Source organism: Vigna umbellata, chromosome 2 (genome assembly GCF_029865625.1).
Source record: "Vigna umbellata cultivar VRB3 chromosome 2, Vumbellata_1.0, whole genome shotgun sequence".
In the NCBI taxonomy this organism is placed as follows: Eukaryota; Viridiplantae; Streptophyta; class Magnoliopsida; order Fabales; family Fabaceae; genus Vigna; species Vigna umbellata.
The window spans coordinates 14370716-14389759 of NC_142166.1; the positions used below are offsets into that span (position 1 = coordinate 14370716).

Sequence of the window (19044 nt, forward strand, 5' to 3'; positions counted from 1 at the left end):
CCGGGATTATGTTTGCCTATATGGTTGGAACAGGATGCAGATTTCGCATATTTGATGTGGATGATTGGTTGGAGGGAGGTGAAAGCATATATATGATCTCTTTTTTAGAATTTCATATTTTTTTTTCCTTATTTTTCTATAACTTTTTAAAAATGTGTGGACACATAAACACATGTTTATTCAAATCTTTAATAATGTGTATGATATTTTTGTGTTTAATTTAGTGATGATAATAAGTTGAGTCAGATATATATAATTTATAGTCACTATTCGATTTGTAATAGAAAACCTGGTTTATTACCTCTTTCATTCTTGTTACATATCCATTTAAAAAATGTATGTGAGTTCTTTAAAATTTGCGAGTATACGAGCATATATGAATTTTTTTATAATTTTTTTAAAATAAAATTTAAATAAAATTATAAAAATATAAAAGGTAATGTAAATTAAATTAATATAAGTTAAATTTTAATTTTAATTAAATTGAAATTAATAAATATAAATTAAATTTTAATTTTAATATTAATATTTTGGGAGTAATAGATACCCACAAGTATGTGTAGTATGATATCTGCATTCCACCCATTTATAAGCGGGTATTAAATTATTCGTTACCCTTTACCTGCGGGTTCCTATTTGAAAGATTTTATCTACGGACACGGGTATCTTTGTCATCCATAGTTTCGATTACCTTTTCCTTGTATAAAGAAAAACATGTGCATATTTCTAAAAAAATATTATTTTGTTGATCTTGAGGAGTGCAAAAATCATTTGCATGAAGGTATTTTGTTAATAAAATGGTATAAATTGCTTACACATTTGGACCTTTGTAAAAAATTTAATGTAGTTTGGAAGCATTTAAATAGAAGACAATTTTGTTTGGTAAATGGTTCTATAAATTTACTTTTTTTCCCTTAGTAGACATGTGAAGGGTTTTGATTGTTGAAACTTGGAATTCTCAAGTCACATTCTTCATGATTTTCTTAGACAAAAGACTTTGCCCCAGCTTCTATGAAACTCATGAAAACTCAATGTTAGGTTTCCATTCATGACTTTCATTTGGAGTATTTGTAGTCGAAAACGATTTTTTTAATAGGACATGGAATTGATACACCTTTATCTTTAGATGATTATACTACAAGAATATATCTCTAAGATTTCTTTGCATGTATCTTGGTTAATGTTGATTTGGTATCAAATTCTTCTAATCAAATTTGGGTGACCAGAATTTATCTTTCCTGCTAATATGAGAAATTGCCCATACTTATTCAAATTGTAAGGACCAAAATTGTTTACAAATTAATCAAATTGAACAATTTTACAAAAAAAAGTTGATTACTTTAAAGACAAAAAAAAAATTCAAAGACCACTCTGAATAAAAGTAACAAATATAAGAATCAAATCAGATATTAAATCTTTTTTAAAAAAACGGAAGCTTGTGTAACGTTAAAAAAAATTGTATCAATAACATTTTAGGATGTGTTAGTATAATTTACTTTTTCAAGACACTTGCCAACTTAATAGAATTTATACAAGATATTGATGTTGAATTGTATAGAATTATTTTTTCTCACCAGAAAAATCGTATGTATCCACAAAATATTATATATAGAAATAGTAAGGTTAATTTTTATCAACAAAAAATAGTAAAGTTAAGGATCATTATCAATGTATTCATTATTTTCTAAAAAATATACTTATTCATTTTTTAATTTGATTTTTATATTAGGTTTTCTTCTACCATTTCTTCAAGGCATAATTATACTATCAAATATTAAAAATATAATCCACAATATTTAAAAGATATAATTTGACTATAACATACAGATTTAACTCAATTGTTTCCTTTTTCTCCATGTTTAAATTTCACGCAAACCAATTATTTTTTACCACTTGCTAATGAAATTATCTAGTGTCGGATATATATATATATATATATATATATATATAACTTCCAGGATAAGATTTTCAATCATTCATTTTAGTTCTATATCTAGAAATGGTAAGACATCCATCCAATCATAAGAAAATTTTAGTATATTCCAATTAAATTACATATATAAAAAACCAACAGATATACAGCAAAAAGGCTCAAGAGGGAAGGTGTCTAGTGTCCACAACTCCCACGATCTGTGGCGAAAGGTACACGTTCTGGGTTAGAAACCTATTGCCCAACCTTCACAAAACTACGACGAGAGCCAATTGCAAAAGTAAATTGATGACAATAATACAATATCCCTAAAAAATCATATCATCTGCTGCTAAATAAATTTGCCAGAGTCAAAAGTCAATCTTTTCTAAGGCACAACAATGGGACATGAAGGGCCCACAGCTGTAACAGAAGGTATTGGTTTCTATATAGCCAGAGAAGAAAGCAAGGAACAAGTATAAGTAAGAAAGCATAGAAAGACAAAAAAGGTGACCCAATGGAGCCTAAAATGAGGGATTAGTAAGACAAGCCAGTTAGAGTAAAGATAAGTGACGAGTAAAGCTTACTTAAACAAGGACCACTAGTCCCAAATGGTAGGTCAAGTGGAATAAGACAAGGGTTTGTATTTGACAGTTTGCTAGTTCTTGCCCACTTGTCTGAAGGTAGATGTAAACTCCTCTAAGCACTGAGTCTAGAAACTTTCCCTTTTTTTCTTGCTTTGGGCTTAAGGAACCATCCCCTCTCCCAAAATTTTCACACAAAAAACTATGACAAGTGCCAATTGGGTGATAACTTTCTTGTCTCGTGAGAGTAAAAGCAATGAGATGCAATTGTTAGACTGGAGTAGCTGGTCCCAACTTCAAGTGCAATCAGTTGTGAAAATGAATTTCAAAAGGCCATTCAAGTGTCACGAAGTACAGATGGCTCCTCTTCTGCAACTACATTGTCTATAAATTGAATAAGATCTTCAGGTGTGTAGATCTGAGATGTGTATGATTTCGAATCACTGAAGTCCACCAAATCACTCATTGTAGAGCTCTCGAAATCAGAGACCAAGTGAGATTGCTCATGTACCATGGCATATGTTCTTCCTACATGCATGCATAATTTGGAAAATCTAGGATCTTCAAATGCTTTGATAATATCCACAACGCAATTATGATTTCCTTCTAGAGCAAGTACGTGTTTCATCTCTGAAGCGGTCTTCCTTAAACACCCAAGATTCATGGATAAATGCTGAGCTATTGTTGAAGAACTTCCAGTAGTACTTCCATATCTTCTATTTATATAACGAAGCAACACTAAGTTGGCCACGGTGAAGTATGACATGAAAGTAAAGAAGTCATAAAAGTTCATCCCTGATTTAAGAGAAAAGTCAGTTTAACTTGTATGACCAGCTTAAGCATTTTATATATTTAAATGTAGTTTCTATCAAAGTTAGTAGTACAAAACTTATGCCGTGGTTAGTCAATTGCACAATGAGCATTATAACTTCAAGAAAATATAGTAATTGAGATTAAATAAAGTAGTGAAATGTATATTAAAAGAATACATGCCCTTTATTCATTGTTGATCATCAGAAGACTCTTTAACAGTTAACAAATCAAACCTAGGATGACCACTTTTTTTTTTTTGTTCTAAGATATCATCATTAATTTGCCCCCAATAGCATACAAAAATTCATGACACATGGTAGGAAAAAGCAATCAGGTATGTTGCACCTGTGTTAGCAGCAAGATTGCGCTGGCATAGACCTTCAAAATCATCACATATATCCTTGATGTCTTCTATGTAGTCCTTGGCCTCATTGTAGTCCCTTAAAAGTAAATTCCACTGTCATGGCATGAAAAAGTCATGAGATAAACTTAGTTGAATCATATTTAGCCTTGAGCTTGACTCTCAAATATTTATTTCATTGCATTACTCAAATTACCACCCAGGAAAGGTTATAAGCGTTGAACCAGTTGTGGTTTATAGATATCGTATCCTCCTGAAAGCACAATATACATCATCAAATGATTAAATCATGTCAAATATCACAGTTAAAATCATCTAACGATAAAGTTGATGTAACATAACAAAAAACTAATTTTTTGTTATGGAAATAAAGGTTTTCAAAAGCTATTTGTGCCAATTGTGTTTTTTTCCAGCTTATAAGCTAGTGTGTGTGTGTGTGTTTTGTTCAACTTATGATATTGTTATCCATTTCCCCAGAGAACTTTTAAAATAAATGATCATTTTAATTAATCATTTCTGAACAATGACCTAATGCAATCACTCAACTAGCAATGAATTTTTTTATGATTCATAGTGATTCACCATATGCCAGTGATTCTATTAGTGAACTCCTGGAAACCAGCAAACTACATATTTTCATTACCAGCTCCGCTGAGCTGTCTAGCTTCCCTGAGAATTAAATGTACCAGAGATCAACCACAAGTTCCATTTAGAACACAGAAGTTTCATCTTTAAAGGGACTGCAGGGTTTCCTTTCAAAATCATGGAGAAATAACAAAACAGCAATACAGATAGTGCGCAAGAATATACCAAATTATGAACTTGATGATACCATCCGCTGGGAACAAATATAATTTCACCAGCATCTTGTGTGCATTCCAACCAGATAGCCTGCATACATATACAGAGCCATTGAAGGCTGAAGAACAAAAGTCTAATTGAAAACAGCAAGATTGATGACAAAATGTAGAAAGTTACCTTGCTAAAACCAGGAAATTTCGAGTTTGATACTTCGTCAAAGATATTATATACACAATTTTTCATATTCCTGAATCAAAGTTGAAAAGAACTTAGTTTTGACAACTAAGAAGAAAGACCAACACATCAAAACACGCCCAACCCACCTCTGAAGAACAGCACAAACACAAGAAATCAAGAATGATAATTTCATACATACAGAGTGAACCCAAATAAAGTACGAAAGTGGCAAGAATGATCGAATGTTGATTTCCAAGAAGAAAAGGTTTGCTGAAGGTGGTCGTCATAGTAAATCACAGTTGATGGATAGTTTTAAAATTGACACATCTAACTAGATTTTGTTATCAGTGTCCCCAAATTCTTGTACGGAAAAATGTCATTAATATCTATTTTGTAGTGAATGCATGCCTGTCAAATATAAGATGACACTGGGAAGGATCTAGAAAAAGCCATCTCTTCTTTCCACAGACATTTGACGACCAGCTATAAGACCTGAAAACATCAGCATGAAGAGGAGTCCAAGATCCTGCCAGATAATTGAAAGCAAGAGGTTACTTGTCGGTTTTTCATCGCTCGGTAAAGGGAAATACAGTATGATCTGATATGCATTGTTGCTAGAAGAATTTATTACACCTACAATCACACCTTTCACCCCTATGTAAACAAAACGATAGTCAGAGCAACATATTTCCTCATTCGGTTGCTGTGTGTCAGAATCAATATGGATTTTGAAGTTGTCAAGATACAGATTGAGCCAGTCATCACAAAAGAACCTTGGAGTCTCATATGCTACATACTCAGGATACTCCTACCAGAGTGAGAAAAGAGAAAATTACTAAGAACAACATCATCTATACTAAAAATAGAATAAAACTTGACAGCTATTGCCTAACAAGAGGACTCTCAATGCAAAAGAATTAAGTAATCCAGTCATTTATTAAATTTGATTTGTTTCTTGCCGATGGTATATGTATTTTTATCTAAATAAGGCACATGCTTAAAAATTGATTACACAGGGATCTCGCACAGCAGCAATAGCAAAATGAACACCTAAAAATTCCATACATTATTAGATTTCAGGTAAAGCAACAATACCAATAGAAAATTATCTGCATATAAGCGTTCACAGAACCAAAAGTGAATGGGAATGTTAATCCGTTGACTTCTGTAGTCCACAATGCACAACCACCCTGCTTCCCAGGTTCATGCATCATTCAGATTGATGATATAAATGATGTCATTATGGGAAAAGAGACAACGTAAAGCGCCTTAACTGTTCCAGTGAGTTTTGTGCCCCATAAAAATGGAGGAAACGAGTTCTTGCATTCACATATTCATGAATCAAAACTCTTAATCAATAGAGAAGTAAATAAAGGCTAAAAGGTATACCTTTACAAAATGCCAATCCTTCAAATACGGTACAGATACAGAGGCACCATTACTTGCACAAGTTTCATTATTACATTGAACAGCAGAAGCCTCCTCTTGAAGAAGGCAACGCGCTATAAAATCGGAGACCAACATCTCCTCTCTTTTCTGATCAGTGAATTCTCTGGTGTCACAATCAGCAACCTTCATTCCACAAAATTTTCAGAGATTACCAGGAATCACACTCTTAAATAATCATGGTAAATTTTCAGTAAACTCAATCACCATCCAACAATAGAAATCAGACACAAGTGTTCAAAACATCATAACTAAAGAACTTCCTTCAATTAAACATTGATTGGGTATATTTTATTGCATTGTATAAAGAATATACCTGAATTTTAGAAGCTCCAAAATGAGTTGAGAAAAATTGAAAGTTGGGTTGGGAATGAAGTGTGACCCAATCAGTGTGAGCTCTCCAATGGTCCATTAGCCCAGTGAGTACCACGGGTTTGTTCTTCTCCATATATCTATCCACAAATTCAATGTAACTCAGTTCCTTCCCATTTACCCTCTCTATTTCTCCCTTTATATTGATACCCATACCTCTCACGCTTCAAAATCTGTTTTTGCTTTGGTTCCCAGGAGAATCACCAAGAAGAAGTGGAAGAAGAGTTCCAGATATTATATAAAACTGGCCAACTGAGCCTTCTGCCAATGGGCTTAAACGCTATTGCTTCCTGCGCCCCCATAATTACTAATTGAACCTCTACACACCACCCATCATTACAGTTTCTACTGCTGCTTCACATTGTTGAGTAGCATAATAGTACAAGTACTCACATAAGATAAGATGAAAATAAAAGGAACAAAAAATATATTAAATAAAAATATATAATTTTATTAAAGAAAAAAATAGCATACCCTCCTCACTTTATTTTCAAATAAATTAATGACAATACTTTTTTTGAAATAGAAAAATAAATACAAGGAAAATATTAAAGGAGAAACTCACCCGATAAACTAAATATGTGTCATGATTTTTTTTTCTCCAACTCTAAAGCAAGAGGCAATAAAAAGAAAAAGTCTGTATGTCAGAAAACACTGAACTCTTTTTATAACACGTGTGACATCCCAAAATATAGTAACCACATCATATAATTTAGGAGTCAACATTCCCAATAAAAAGAACAGTTAGAGTATGACTTGCAATTAAATACGGAATTACAGTCATCCAAAATATAATACAGAGTTTTAAACTTAGACATTTTAGAGTATTTAATCTCCAAAGGTTTAAATATCTAAATCCTAAGTAGACTGTGCAGCAGCATCATTCTCCTCCAGCTCTTGCTTCAAGGAAACCTCCTCGACAACATCTGCTCCCATCCAAGTGGATGATCATCGCAAAGAAAAACATACAAAAGCAGCACACAACACAGAAGCAAGGGTGAGCTAGATATAAAAAGCATGTTATACATATAGTACAATTAATTGATGCCATCATGCTAAATCACATATAAAAGAACAACTAACAACATACCCTTTAAAAACATGACTCAAACACTCACACGACTCATCCGGATTTGTATAACTATCGAACTATTGGTCGTCTTTGCACTTGCGTAGTTCAGTTGGCACTCCCCAACACTATGCAAGGTAAATCCCCCAATCTGTCTATGTCTAAACTCTAAGACTATAGACGAGGACCTCCCTCTACTCTCACCACTTACACTGCTCTCCTCTATCTGAGTATGAACAGTGCTTCGAGTGTAGGGATAGACATACCAGTTCAAAGCTCCATACAGTTATACAGAACAACATCAACACCCCACACAACCACTTTCAGTCATCTCACCCTGAGATGTCCAATTCATACTCACATACATCATTATAGTTCACAACCACATTATTTCCAACCACTCATACCTCATACATAATGTACATGAAAATCTGTTAAGCAAACAATATTAATCATACATTCATATACTTTCCACATAAATCTCATCATACTATGCATTCCAAACATCCCACATACAAGACAATCTGTTAAGCAAACAACATTAATCAATCCAATACACATTACCAGACAATAATAGTCCCAAGAGAACCACTAAACAACACAAAACCCCGTAACTCATACTTAGACAAAGAAAATGGCTTTGAAACCATCACCAACAGTTCCGGAAGGGTTCAAAACCTCCAAATCGACTTAAGAAGCGTCCAAAACGGACATCCGGAACCCCAAAAACTATCAAAAACAAAGACAAAGCCACTTTCTGCGAACACCTCGCGCCCGGGCGCCACAGGAGGGGCGCGACTTTTTCCGAGACTCTCGCGCCTGGGCACCCCCGGAGGGCGCTGGGCGCGAACCAGATGTCGTCCAGCCCCATACCAGTTGACAACAACCATTTTACACCTGTTTTGATCAGTTTGATGACTCTAACAAGTCACAAATGACTTACCTAAGATATCTCAACAGCCCAAATGTACTCAAAATCCTTACTTCCCAAAATCACTACCTCACTTCCTCTCAAAGTGACCCAAGACTCTATCAGCTTGTTCAAAACAGTGTATACTTTCCTTACCTTCCACTTGATCACCCCTCCAACAGAATACATACATCAACATACCAATCTCAAATATCATCTCAGCCCAACCACATCCACAATCACAAATTTCCAGCATACAATTCATGCAGCAAATATCAAAATACAATTTCAACCCATAGAAAAGGATCTAGCTCCCCTTACCTCGGAGTTGAACTACCAAGCTCACAGGAACGCTCCTTTATAGTGTCTCACACACGAAAATTCCACCACACCCGGTCGGAACGGAGAAAACGTTCGGTAGAAATGAAGCTCCCTACGCCGCGAACGCTTGAGCAGTGCCTATCTCGAATTCTTACGGTTCAGAGAGTTGGAAATCTAGAGAGAAGGCAGAGAGAGCTTTAGGGCGCAAGAGTTTAGAGAGAGAAAAGAAATGAGGTTCAAGGAAGAGAATGGGTTCTGAAGAGCCCCTCCTAAGGTCAAGTTGGCCTTAGTCTGATGGGTCTGGCTGCCCCACATAAGGCCCAAAGGCCCTTTGTTAAATTTACAAGCCCTCACATTGACAAGAGGGCGGGGAGTGACGCCGGTGCAAGAGGCATGGTGCAAGCGGCACTGACCAAGAGCGACTCCTGGCAAGGCTTCCGGTGGAAGGGACACATGGATGAATCGAACATACACCGGAATGAGAGGGATCTAGAGACTGTATAGGTATGGGACTATACAGTTGAAGGATAGCTTAAAGGGATTGATTTGGCTACTCATATCACCAAATGCATTTGCTTTTTCGGTAGCCTGACTCATAAGAACTCCATGGTTAAGATTCAGATGAGTTTTCACTGAACAGGAATTTCTCAAGGTAAGTTTCCACCAATGTGGAATTTCTCTTCCCACCTTTCACCACTTAAAGATTTTGATCAAAGTAAACAAATTTTCACATCATGCTTTATTATTTTTCATCATATTACTTATTATTCTCATAGGTCTGAGTAGGACTTAATCCACATAATGTACTTGTTTTCTTACTATTTCAAAAATTAATTACAAAATATTTTAGATAAAAAAATCATAATCCAGAAAATATTATATTATAAAATTCAATGTCAAAAGGATACATATTCTAAAAGTTTACCCGATGGGAAAATTGCATTGTCAATGAAGAACATTACCGTCTTTATCCCATAAGAATCAACCTACTTGTTAGGGGAGCTTAAACCCTTTATATTTTATTTTTTGATGATGAACAATTAAATTATCATTAATTGTTTCTTGTAAAACAAATGACATAACAAATATTTATATTTTTATCATGTTTGTGTTAAATGATTGAAGCTATTAATGTTAAATGAATCAAGCTTACAACATATTGATAATCTCATTTCGGGTATATATAATTGATTAAACTAGGTATATAACACGTTAAGATTTAGCTAGATCACTTAGAAAGCTAATAGGGGCAAACTGTTATGTTGTAATCGATTATATAGGTCGCATAACTGATTAAAACAAAAAAAATAAACATAATTTGTTATATAAGTGAGATAGTATGTTATGGGTGAAAATTGGATAGACAATATGACTAGCTGTTTTTAAATAATCGATTAAAACAAAGAAATAGTCTACTCCATTACATAAATAGCCTAATTTGTTAATATTGTTGAATGAATCAATGATAGACTTAAGTGTTTAAATAATCGATTATACACATAGAATAATCGGTTAGAATGGAGAAAAAACATAGCTAATTATGCAATTGACATAATCGATTATAATGCGATAGGATTTGAAAATCTTATATATATGTGACTTGAAACCTATTTCAATAACATTACAATTTTCAAATACTAATATTCTCATTGAGCTTTGATTAGAGGTGGTTTCAAGAGACGTTCTTGGAGGATCTATACTACATTGGTTGATTACCCATCAAGATTCTTTCAAGACTTTGTGTTAAAGTGGTTCTTATTCAATCTGCACTTGAGGAGTGTGTGTTAGAGATCAGATTCTTCATAAACAATTTTTGTATTGTACCTATGCGGGTTTGTTAGGGGGTTAAGGGTTGTGATTTCTCTTGGTTGTTGTAAGAGATTGAGGTTGTTCATCTCTTGTGTTGCTATATTAATTTTGAGTAGTGAGAGGAGTGCATTGAGAGGATTGTCTCTGTATTTTTGTATACTTAATCAATTATAGTGGATTCCCTTTAACTAACCTTGTTGAAGGAAGACTGGATGTAGGCTTTTAATACCCGGACCAATATAGATTTTTTGTGTTGATCTTTCTCTACTCTTTCTCTACTTGTTGATTCATTACTATTTGTTTATTAATTTCAAGAAAGTCAATAACTCATAAATATTTTGAAAAGATCATTAAAAAGGGTTAATCCAATTCACCCCCCTCTTGGCTTGAGATATAAAGTCTTTCTTTTCTTACAATACTAACAAAGAAAGAAGAGTAACACAAGGATACACAAGATATAATGTGGAAAACTTCAAACTTGGAGAAAAACCATTGTTGTTGTCTAATGATAACTAGATAATAACACTATGTGAAAATTTGTACCACACATAGACAACACTCACCAACCCTTTGACCCCAAGCACATCCACACTCTCTAAAGAAAGAATTTAACTACACCTCACAACACTTCATTACAATAGTATAAGAAAAACCAAAACTCAAGCTTAAAGTACCTTGGCATGACTAAAACCTGCAGACCACCAGAGCTCTCTGTGCGTGAGATCTTCAACGCAATATTACAAAAGCTAGATAGCCACAACGCTCCCTCTCGCATCATTAGAAAACCAAACCTCACCAAATCGTCTAGCCACCTCATGCATCACCGGGAATTACAACAACACCATTAAAATGTTTTCTAGACTAAAATTTTTAATGAACTAAAATCATAAACAATGTCTAAGAAAAGAAAGTGTCTTTCTTTGAAATCATCTAATAGTCTATATGAGTAACAAGCTAGTGTCTTATGAAAAGAAAAAGTCTATCTATTTTATAACATTAAGGCTAAAAGAAATTTTTATTCAATACAAGTGTTATCTTAAGCAAAGTGTTATAAAGAATGGATTGTCTAATGAATGATCGCTAAACGTTATAGGCTTTGAAGAAGAGTATAATGTTTATACCATCCTATGATTATACATGTTGTATGTTTTACCAAAGGATGCATTTATGAATGACATAATAAATGATAAGATGTCTTGAACACGCAATATAGTCTAACGCTTATCAACATTCAAAATATTTAATACATGTACGATAAAGTTCTTTGATTCTTATATACTTTATTTTTTTATATCCGTGCAGATCACTAACGCAGAAAAATATGATCAAAATCATTGCACCTAAGAAAAAGACGTTGTGAGAGAATAATAACATTCTAGGAATGTTTCACTTGAAATTTTTTGCTCTGTCATATCGTATAAGCTCAATTCACTTAAGGCTATGATAAAGCTATGACCCCAACAAAAAAGAGTAAAGTTTGACTTCACACTTGAAGGCTACTTGCTCTCCTAAAGTCAAATTTCTTGTCTAACCATTCACTTAAGGCTATGATAAAGCTATGACCCCAACAAAAAAGAGTAAAGTTTGACTTCACACTTGAAGGCTACTTGCTCTCCTAAAGTCAAATTTCTTGTCTAACGATCATCTTTCAAGAAAAGCTATATATAGACGAAAGTTTGAAAAGAATACAAGAAGGATAATATAAGAAATATATAATAGTAAACTCAAGCTTGTTGCGCTCATATATTATTTGAAGAATATATTTCTTTTGAGAGAAAAATCTTAGCAAATCACAAAACTCTTTTTATATTCTCTCTTTGGGAGTTATCATCTCTACCTTTGCTCTTAACACTATTTGTGTTGTAAGTTCTGAAGATAATTTAAAACACTTGTCTAAACGTGTTGTCTAGGAATGAGAGCAGAAGTGGTTATAATACTTGTAAACTAGGAGTGGTTAAACTTGGACTAGTCGTGTTGACTAGATGAACCAGAAGTGGTAAGAATACTTATTGTAGACTTGGAGATGTAAACCTCGTGTAATCTTTATAAAAGATTAGTGGAACCTCTTAAGGAAGAACTGAATGTAGCTTAGATTTAGTGAACCAGTATAAAAATTGTGTTTTATTGCTTTACTTTCTTTAAAAGCTTTTATAAAGCCTTTTTGAAACATCCATATCCCTCTTTGTTAATCTTTTGAAAATCCATCAAACGTCGTCTGTGAAAAGTTTTAAAAATATTATTCACCCTTTTCTAGTGTTTTTTTATGTTTTTCATTGGAGTTTGTTGATTTGGGTAGGGATTTGAAGTTAGAGTTTTCAGTTTTCAAAAGTACAACTGATGTAGGAAATGAGCGTCGATGAATGCTCACACGGAGCACCAAAGATGTTTTGGGCAAGATTTGTGATAGTCAATTTGATGAATTCGTAGTTTTCGATAGGGAACTGTCTTATTCAGGGGAGCCACTGACAAAAAAAATCAAAACTTTCAGATGTTGATCTGGGTATGGATTCTTTAGAGGGTTGTGTAGTAGTTCAATCACTGAAAAGGGAAGAGGATATAGGGAATTGCGAGAGGAATATGGTTTCTGAAGCAGAAAAAGCTTCAAACTGTTTTGCCAAATTTTAGAAACTGTAGTTGAGAATAGTCTAGAGGAAATGAATGTGTTTGATGTGTTAAGAGTTTTTTCATATATTAGTAATGAAAAGGAAAAAAAATATGGATAACATTAGTTTGTTGGAAGTGGGCGAAGCTTGTGGAGTCACTTTTCCTCCACCAAGGTGGTGGTCAAAAAACTTTGACCCATAAAAATTAGGTTAGGAAAACTGTGAAACTATAATATTTAGGTTTAATCATTCAGGAAGTCCCTTTTTTGGAGCAGAATCTCAATTTCGTCCCTTATTTTTTCGGTTTCTCAATTGGATCCAAATTTTATGAAAATTGCAACAATTGGGCCCCAACCGTTAAATTGGGCCCAACGCCGTTAAGCTGTGTTTGACGTGGCACCCTGGTTCCCGTTTTGTAATTGACGTGTCACGCTGGATCCCCTTTCGTAATTGACGTGGCACGCTGGGGTGAATTTTTGAATTCACGTGTCTGATTGATGTGCATTTAGGTTTTTTATTAAAAAAACAACTTGGTAAAGTGTGGGAGAAAAGTGGAAGGGAATAAATTTGTATAAATGTGTGCTTGAATCGCTAATAACAACCTGAGTTTTGATTGAGCTTGTTCTTCTTCGAAGGTGGATAAGTTCGTTGTGGTTGAAGATGGCCCATCGTTGTTCGTCTTCGTCATGCAGTGGGTGGCGGAAGGAAGACGATAATGTGGTATGTGTTGGTGGTCGAGGATGATGTAGCAGTGGTGGTTCGCTTTGCTATTGTGGGATGAAATGTGTTGTGAGAACTGCGAAAACATCTAACAACATCTAAGAACAGAGGCAAGCAATTTTGGGGCTGCCCTAAGTTCAAGGTAAGGTTTTTTTTGTTGTTGTTTTTTTAGTTGGAGGCTGCTGTAATTGATGTTATCTTCTCTCAGAATGGTGGTGAAGATGGTGGTTGCAATTACTTCAGAAGGTGTGCTGATGATGGGACTGTGGAAAGGGAAACCAGTGTAAAGCGTGAAGGCAAGACTGAGACTTTGTTGAACAGAGAAGCAATGGAAAGTGGATGGAAGATTATAAGTGATTTAGACTTGTCAATGAAGAAATTGGAAAATAGGCTTAACGTGTTGTTAGGGATTGTTTGTGTTCTTTGTGTTGTGAACATGATTGTAGTTACACTAGTGTTGTGTCGTTCATAGAAGTGTTTTGATTGTAATTATGAAGGAATGTACTCAGGATGCACTGAAGCAAAGTTATTTTGACTTCAAAAGTTTGTAACTTTTGGTAAGGAAGTAATGCAAAGTATTGTTTGTAAGTTCTGGCCAAGCATATAACGTGATTTCTTAGTGAAGTGATAACCACAACCATGATTAGTCAAATATATCATTAAAACAGAATAAAGCATTAACCCAGAATACAAATATACAAGGCTGTGTTTTCAATAGCAGAAGCAAAATAACCATTAAACCAGAATAACACCAAAACCAGAATTTCAACCACAACAAAATAACCATTTAACCAGAATTTTCAATGTGTTTTGAAAAGCAGAAGCACAATAACAGTGATTGTATGAGGCAGAATGTTGCATGTTTTTGCTACATGTACTACTTTGTAGCCTTAAACTATTACAAAAGTGCCTTACAAAAGCAGTAGGGTGTTGTCTACCCTTAAACTATTACAAAAGTGCATTCCTACAGTGAACTAGGCTTCAGGTTGTGTCTGATGTGCCATTTGAGATTGTTGAGTGGATGGAGGTCCTGCTTGGGTGGCTGAAGGTCCTGCTTGGGTGGCTGAAGGTCCTGATTGGGTGGTTGAAGGTCCTACTTGGGTGGCTGATGGGCAACGACTTCTGTTATGGCCATGTTCCCTACATATGCCACATCTTTTCCGCAACCCAGATTTGGTCATTCTTGAATCATCCTTCCTCATTTCCCATTGCTCTAGTCTTCGTTTTCTTTTTGGTCTTCCAGGCAATACTCTTTTGTGTGGAGGAGACACATCAGGATATGGAGTTATGTTCCACATGTTGGCTCCATTTATGGGATATATAATTGATGAATATGTCTCCTCATATGTGGACTTCATGTAGCAAGGGTCAATAAATTGTTCTCCATCAATGTTGAGGAACTTCATAGCAGCTAATGAATGACAACAGGGAATTCCAGTGATCATCCAAGTTCTGCATGTGCATGAGGAGTCATCTATGTTCACTACGAACTTATCTCCACTGTTGGACATGTGACAAACTTCAAATAGCTTGTTGCCTGACCAACTGTGTAGAAGAAGACAACAATAATTATCAACCACATTAGTTAATTAACATAACAAACAAATCATTAATGGAATTTACCTAGGAATCCAACTTTTAGTTAACTAGGATTCCTTTCTAAATCTGGATTGGATCTTGGGACAAATGGATCCAGTAAATGATGATATCCTTGACCTGTTCTTGGCCCATCTTTGCATGATGTACAGCCGTATCTCCTCCAACAAGGTAATAATGGGTTTACTCCTGGTAGTTAGGAGGACACTGTTGAAGCCCTCACTCATATTGTTAACTAAGGTGTCACATTTAGCTCTTGAAGTGAACCATGATCTTGACCAATACCTAGAACAAATAATAAAATAATTGTTAACATTATATCAGTCCTCTGATGTTTCTGAAATAACCTACAACAAATAATAAAATAACCTTGGAGGGATGGCAATCAAATGCTTATAAGCATCTTCGTTCAGTCCTCTGATGTTTCTCATTTCCATCTCCCAAGTTTATGGGTGTGTGGCTGTAGCTGCCCTCCACATCAAACGTTTGAGGTTTTTGCCAGGGAATTTCTTCCTGAAGTTGGCATACAAATGTCTCACACAAAACCTTTGCTCAACTCCAGGAAGCAATTCCTGTATTGCTGGAAGAAGACCTTGCAATACAAATATACAAGTAAAGTTCAAATGTATTCCTGTACAGGCAACCAATACTTGAGGGCCTAAAGTTCAAATGTACAAGTACAAATTAATGATGAGTATTACCTTTTGCTGGTCTGATATGAATGTAAATGAAGAACATTTTTCAGCCCCTCCAAGGTCATCTATCAATAGTTCCAAGAACCACCTCCAGGAATCCTTGTTCTCAACTTCAACAACATAATACGCAATAGGCAACATCTGCTCATTTCCATCTCTGCCCACAGTTGTTAATAACTCACCACCGTACTTACCTTTCAAGAATGCTCCATCTAAACCAATAATTGGCCTGCATGACAGAAAACTGTCTTTGCATCCCTTTAGACGTACATAAAATCTCTTGAAAAGGACTTCACCCCCTACATCCTCAACCTTTACTTTCACTGTTGAGCCTGGATTTTTTGCAACCAACTCATGGGCATAATCATATAACCTTTTATACTGTTCTTTGAAAGACCCATCAATATGCTCGGTTGCTATGTTTTTGGCCCTATAAGCCATACACCTTGAAATATCAATGTTCCATTTCCTTTGAATTTTTTCCCTTATATCCACACCCTTAACTGTTGGATTCTCTCTAACTGTTTTCTCTAACTTCTTGCTCAACCACTTGGCATCAATTAATTTAAGGTTGAACTCCCTGCTGCAGGTATGGTTGTCCAGCATAGTTCTCAGTTGCCATGTTTTGACTGCCTTCATATAAGCACAATACAACTTCCATGGGCATTTACCTTTTGCACCCAAACACTTGAACCTCATTCTTTCTTTATCATTCTTAACAAACTTAATATTTCTTCCATTATCCAAGGAATAACTTTTAATAGCATCCAAAATGTCTTGTTTTTCAAAAAAATATGTCCCAACTTCCCACTTGAAGTCAACCATACTTTTTGGCAAAACAAATGTTGCAAAACTCCCATAACCCTCTACATCGGTATTGTCTTCATCACTAATTAATTGTTCAGATTCCCACTCATCATCTGACAAACCTCTATCATTCCCACCCTCTACATTAACATCAAACATGCTGTCAGAACTCCCACTGGAATATGGTCCACTAAAGTCATTTGACACACTTTGGACTTCCACTGGAATATTTCCCTCCAAATCTGCATGTATATCATCATCTATATCACAACCAACATTGACATCAACAAGCCCCTCTGACCACTCACTATTTCCATCAAAAGAGGAATTCCAACTTCGAATTTCCACATCTTCTTCAACTTCATTCATTTCTTCACCTTCATCTTCACCATCACCACCAACTTCTTCAACTCCATGCACCTCTTCCTCCACAACAGCTTCAACTTGCACTTCTCCATCAACATCACCCATTTCTTCTAACACACCAGGAACTTGTTCAACTTCATGCATCTCTTCCTCCATAACAACATCAACTTCCATTTCTCCATCAACATCACCCATATGTCCTTCTAACACACCACAAAGGACTTCAACTTGATGCACCTCTTCCTCTACAACAGCCTGAACTTCCACTTCTCCATCAACGTTACTTATCTCTTCCAACACACCACCAACTTCATCAAGTCCATGGACCTCTTGCTCAACAACAGCCTCAACTTCCACTTGCCCATCAACATCACCTATCTCTTCCAACACAACACCAACTTGTTGGAGTCCATTTCCCTCTTCCTCCATAACAGCCTCAACTTGGACTTGTTCTTCACCCATCTCTTGTTGTTCACCATCAACATCACTCATCTCTTGTTGTTCACCATCAACATCAGTCATCTCTTCAACTTGTCCTTCATCATTACCAACATTTTCCAGCATATGTATGACTTCGGCTTCAGAAACAAGGTGTATCACAAACACATGCACCTCACCATTCAGCCTAGCTAAATTAACCATATGCACGACACCAGTGTCATCACACAAACACTCTAACTTATCATCCAACATTGAAGCCCCTCCTACAGAGTACCACAGATCTTTAAACTCATCGTATCCCAAACTTTTTACTACACTAACAACCACGAAATAACTCCAAACATCTAGGTCAAACAAAAACCTAGATGTCTCCCCCCCTTCATACTTAAGCTTCTCATCATTAACTAATTTCCCTCCATGGTGAAAGACAACCTCAATATCCTCGTCCATGACGCAAAACACTATATATATATTTTTACACACCTATTATGCAATCACATGACGACAAAACATGTATTAACACCATAAACAAAACGCACTCACACACACAGAGAAAAACAACTTTAAACAGGGGGGACCACTACAACGCAATACAAAATGAAACACAATACAACCACAGGGACCACAACCCAACATCGCAATAAAAATAACACAACATATGACCTCTGTAATCAATAATCAATACAAAACCAAACTTATACTGACCTGGCCACTCGAGATTCCAGTGGAACAAGGTCCCACAACTTCAACCACGACGACAAAATCACGCTCTCTGTCAACGTCAACTTCGATTAAACCCTAAATCCCCAATTTCAGACCCCAATTTGTGAATTTCATGGACCTTTGCACGAAGCCTACAATAACCCCTCAATCTCAGAACAAACTTCTCCCAGTCCCTAATTCCATAAAATTGAATCTCAATCCCAATCCCTATATTTCATTCGTACTTTGCTTTTATTTGTATTTTAAAAAATATAGTTATCCATGTCAAACAAACTTCTCCCAATCCCTAATGCCACGTCAATTACAAAACGGGACCCAGCGTGCCACGTCAAACACAGCTTAACGGTGTTGGGCCCAATTTAACGGTTGGGGCCCAATTATTGTAATTTTCATAAAATTTAGATCCAATTGAGAAACCGAAAAAATAAAGGACGAAATTGAGATTCTGCTCCAAAAAGGGACTTCCTGAATGATTAAACCTAATATTTAATTTGTAAGGTTTTTCACTCGTGATTCTAATG

At 35.4% G+C, this 19044-nt stretch overlaps 2 protein-coding genes across 2 annotated transcripts; both read right to left on the bottom strand.

Annotated features, from left to right (window-relative positions):
• Window positions 1–2010: 2010 nt before the first annotated feature.
• Window positions 2011–6675, bottom strand: LOC124829954 (2-oxoglutarate (2OG) and Fe(II)-dependent oxygenase superfamily protein). Its single transcript, XM_088106255.1, has 9 exons — window positions 6408–6675; window positions 6035–6217; window positions 5291–5453; window positions 5054–5171; window positions 4646–4715; window positions 4478–4558; window positions 3864–3920; window positions 3652–3763; window positions 2011–3288 (listed from the first exon to the last, which is right to left on the bottom strand). The coding sequence occupies exons 1-9, from the start codon at window positions 6615–6617 to the stop codon at window positions 2831–2833; spliced, it is 1452 nt and encodes a 483-aa protein (XP_087962381.1). The 5' UTR covers window positions 6618–6675; the 3' UTR covers window positions 2011–2830.
• Window positions 6676–15937: 9262 nt separating this feature from the next.
• Window positions 15938–18250, bottom strand: LOC148203467 (uncharacterized). Its single transcript, XM_088107542.1, has 3 exons — window positions 17866–18250; window positions 16195–17811; window positions 15938–16086 (listed from the first exon to the last, which is right to left on the bottom strand). Exons 1-3 carry the CDS (start codon window positions 18248–18250, stop codon window positions 15938–15940), a joined length of 2151 nt encoding a protein of 716 aa, XP_087963668.1.
• Between the last annotated feature and the right edge of the window lie 794 nt (window positions 18251–19044).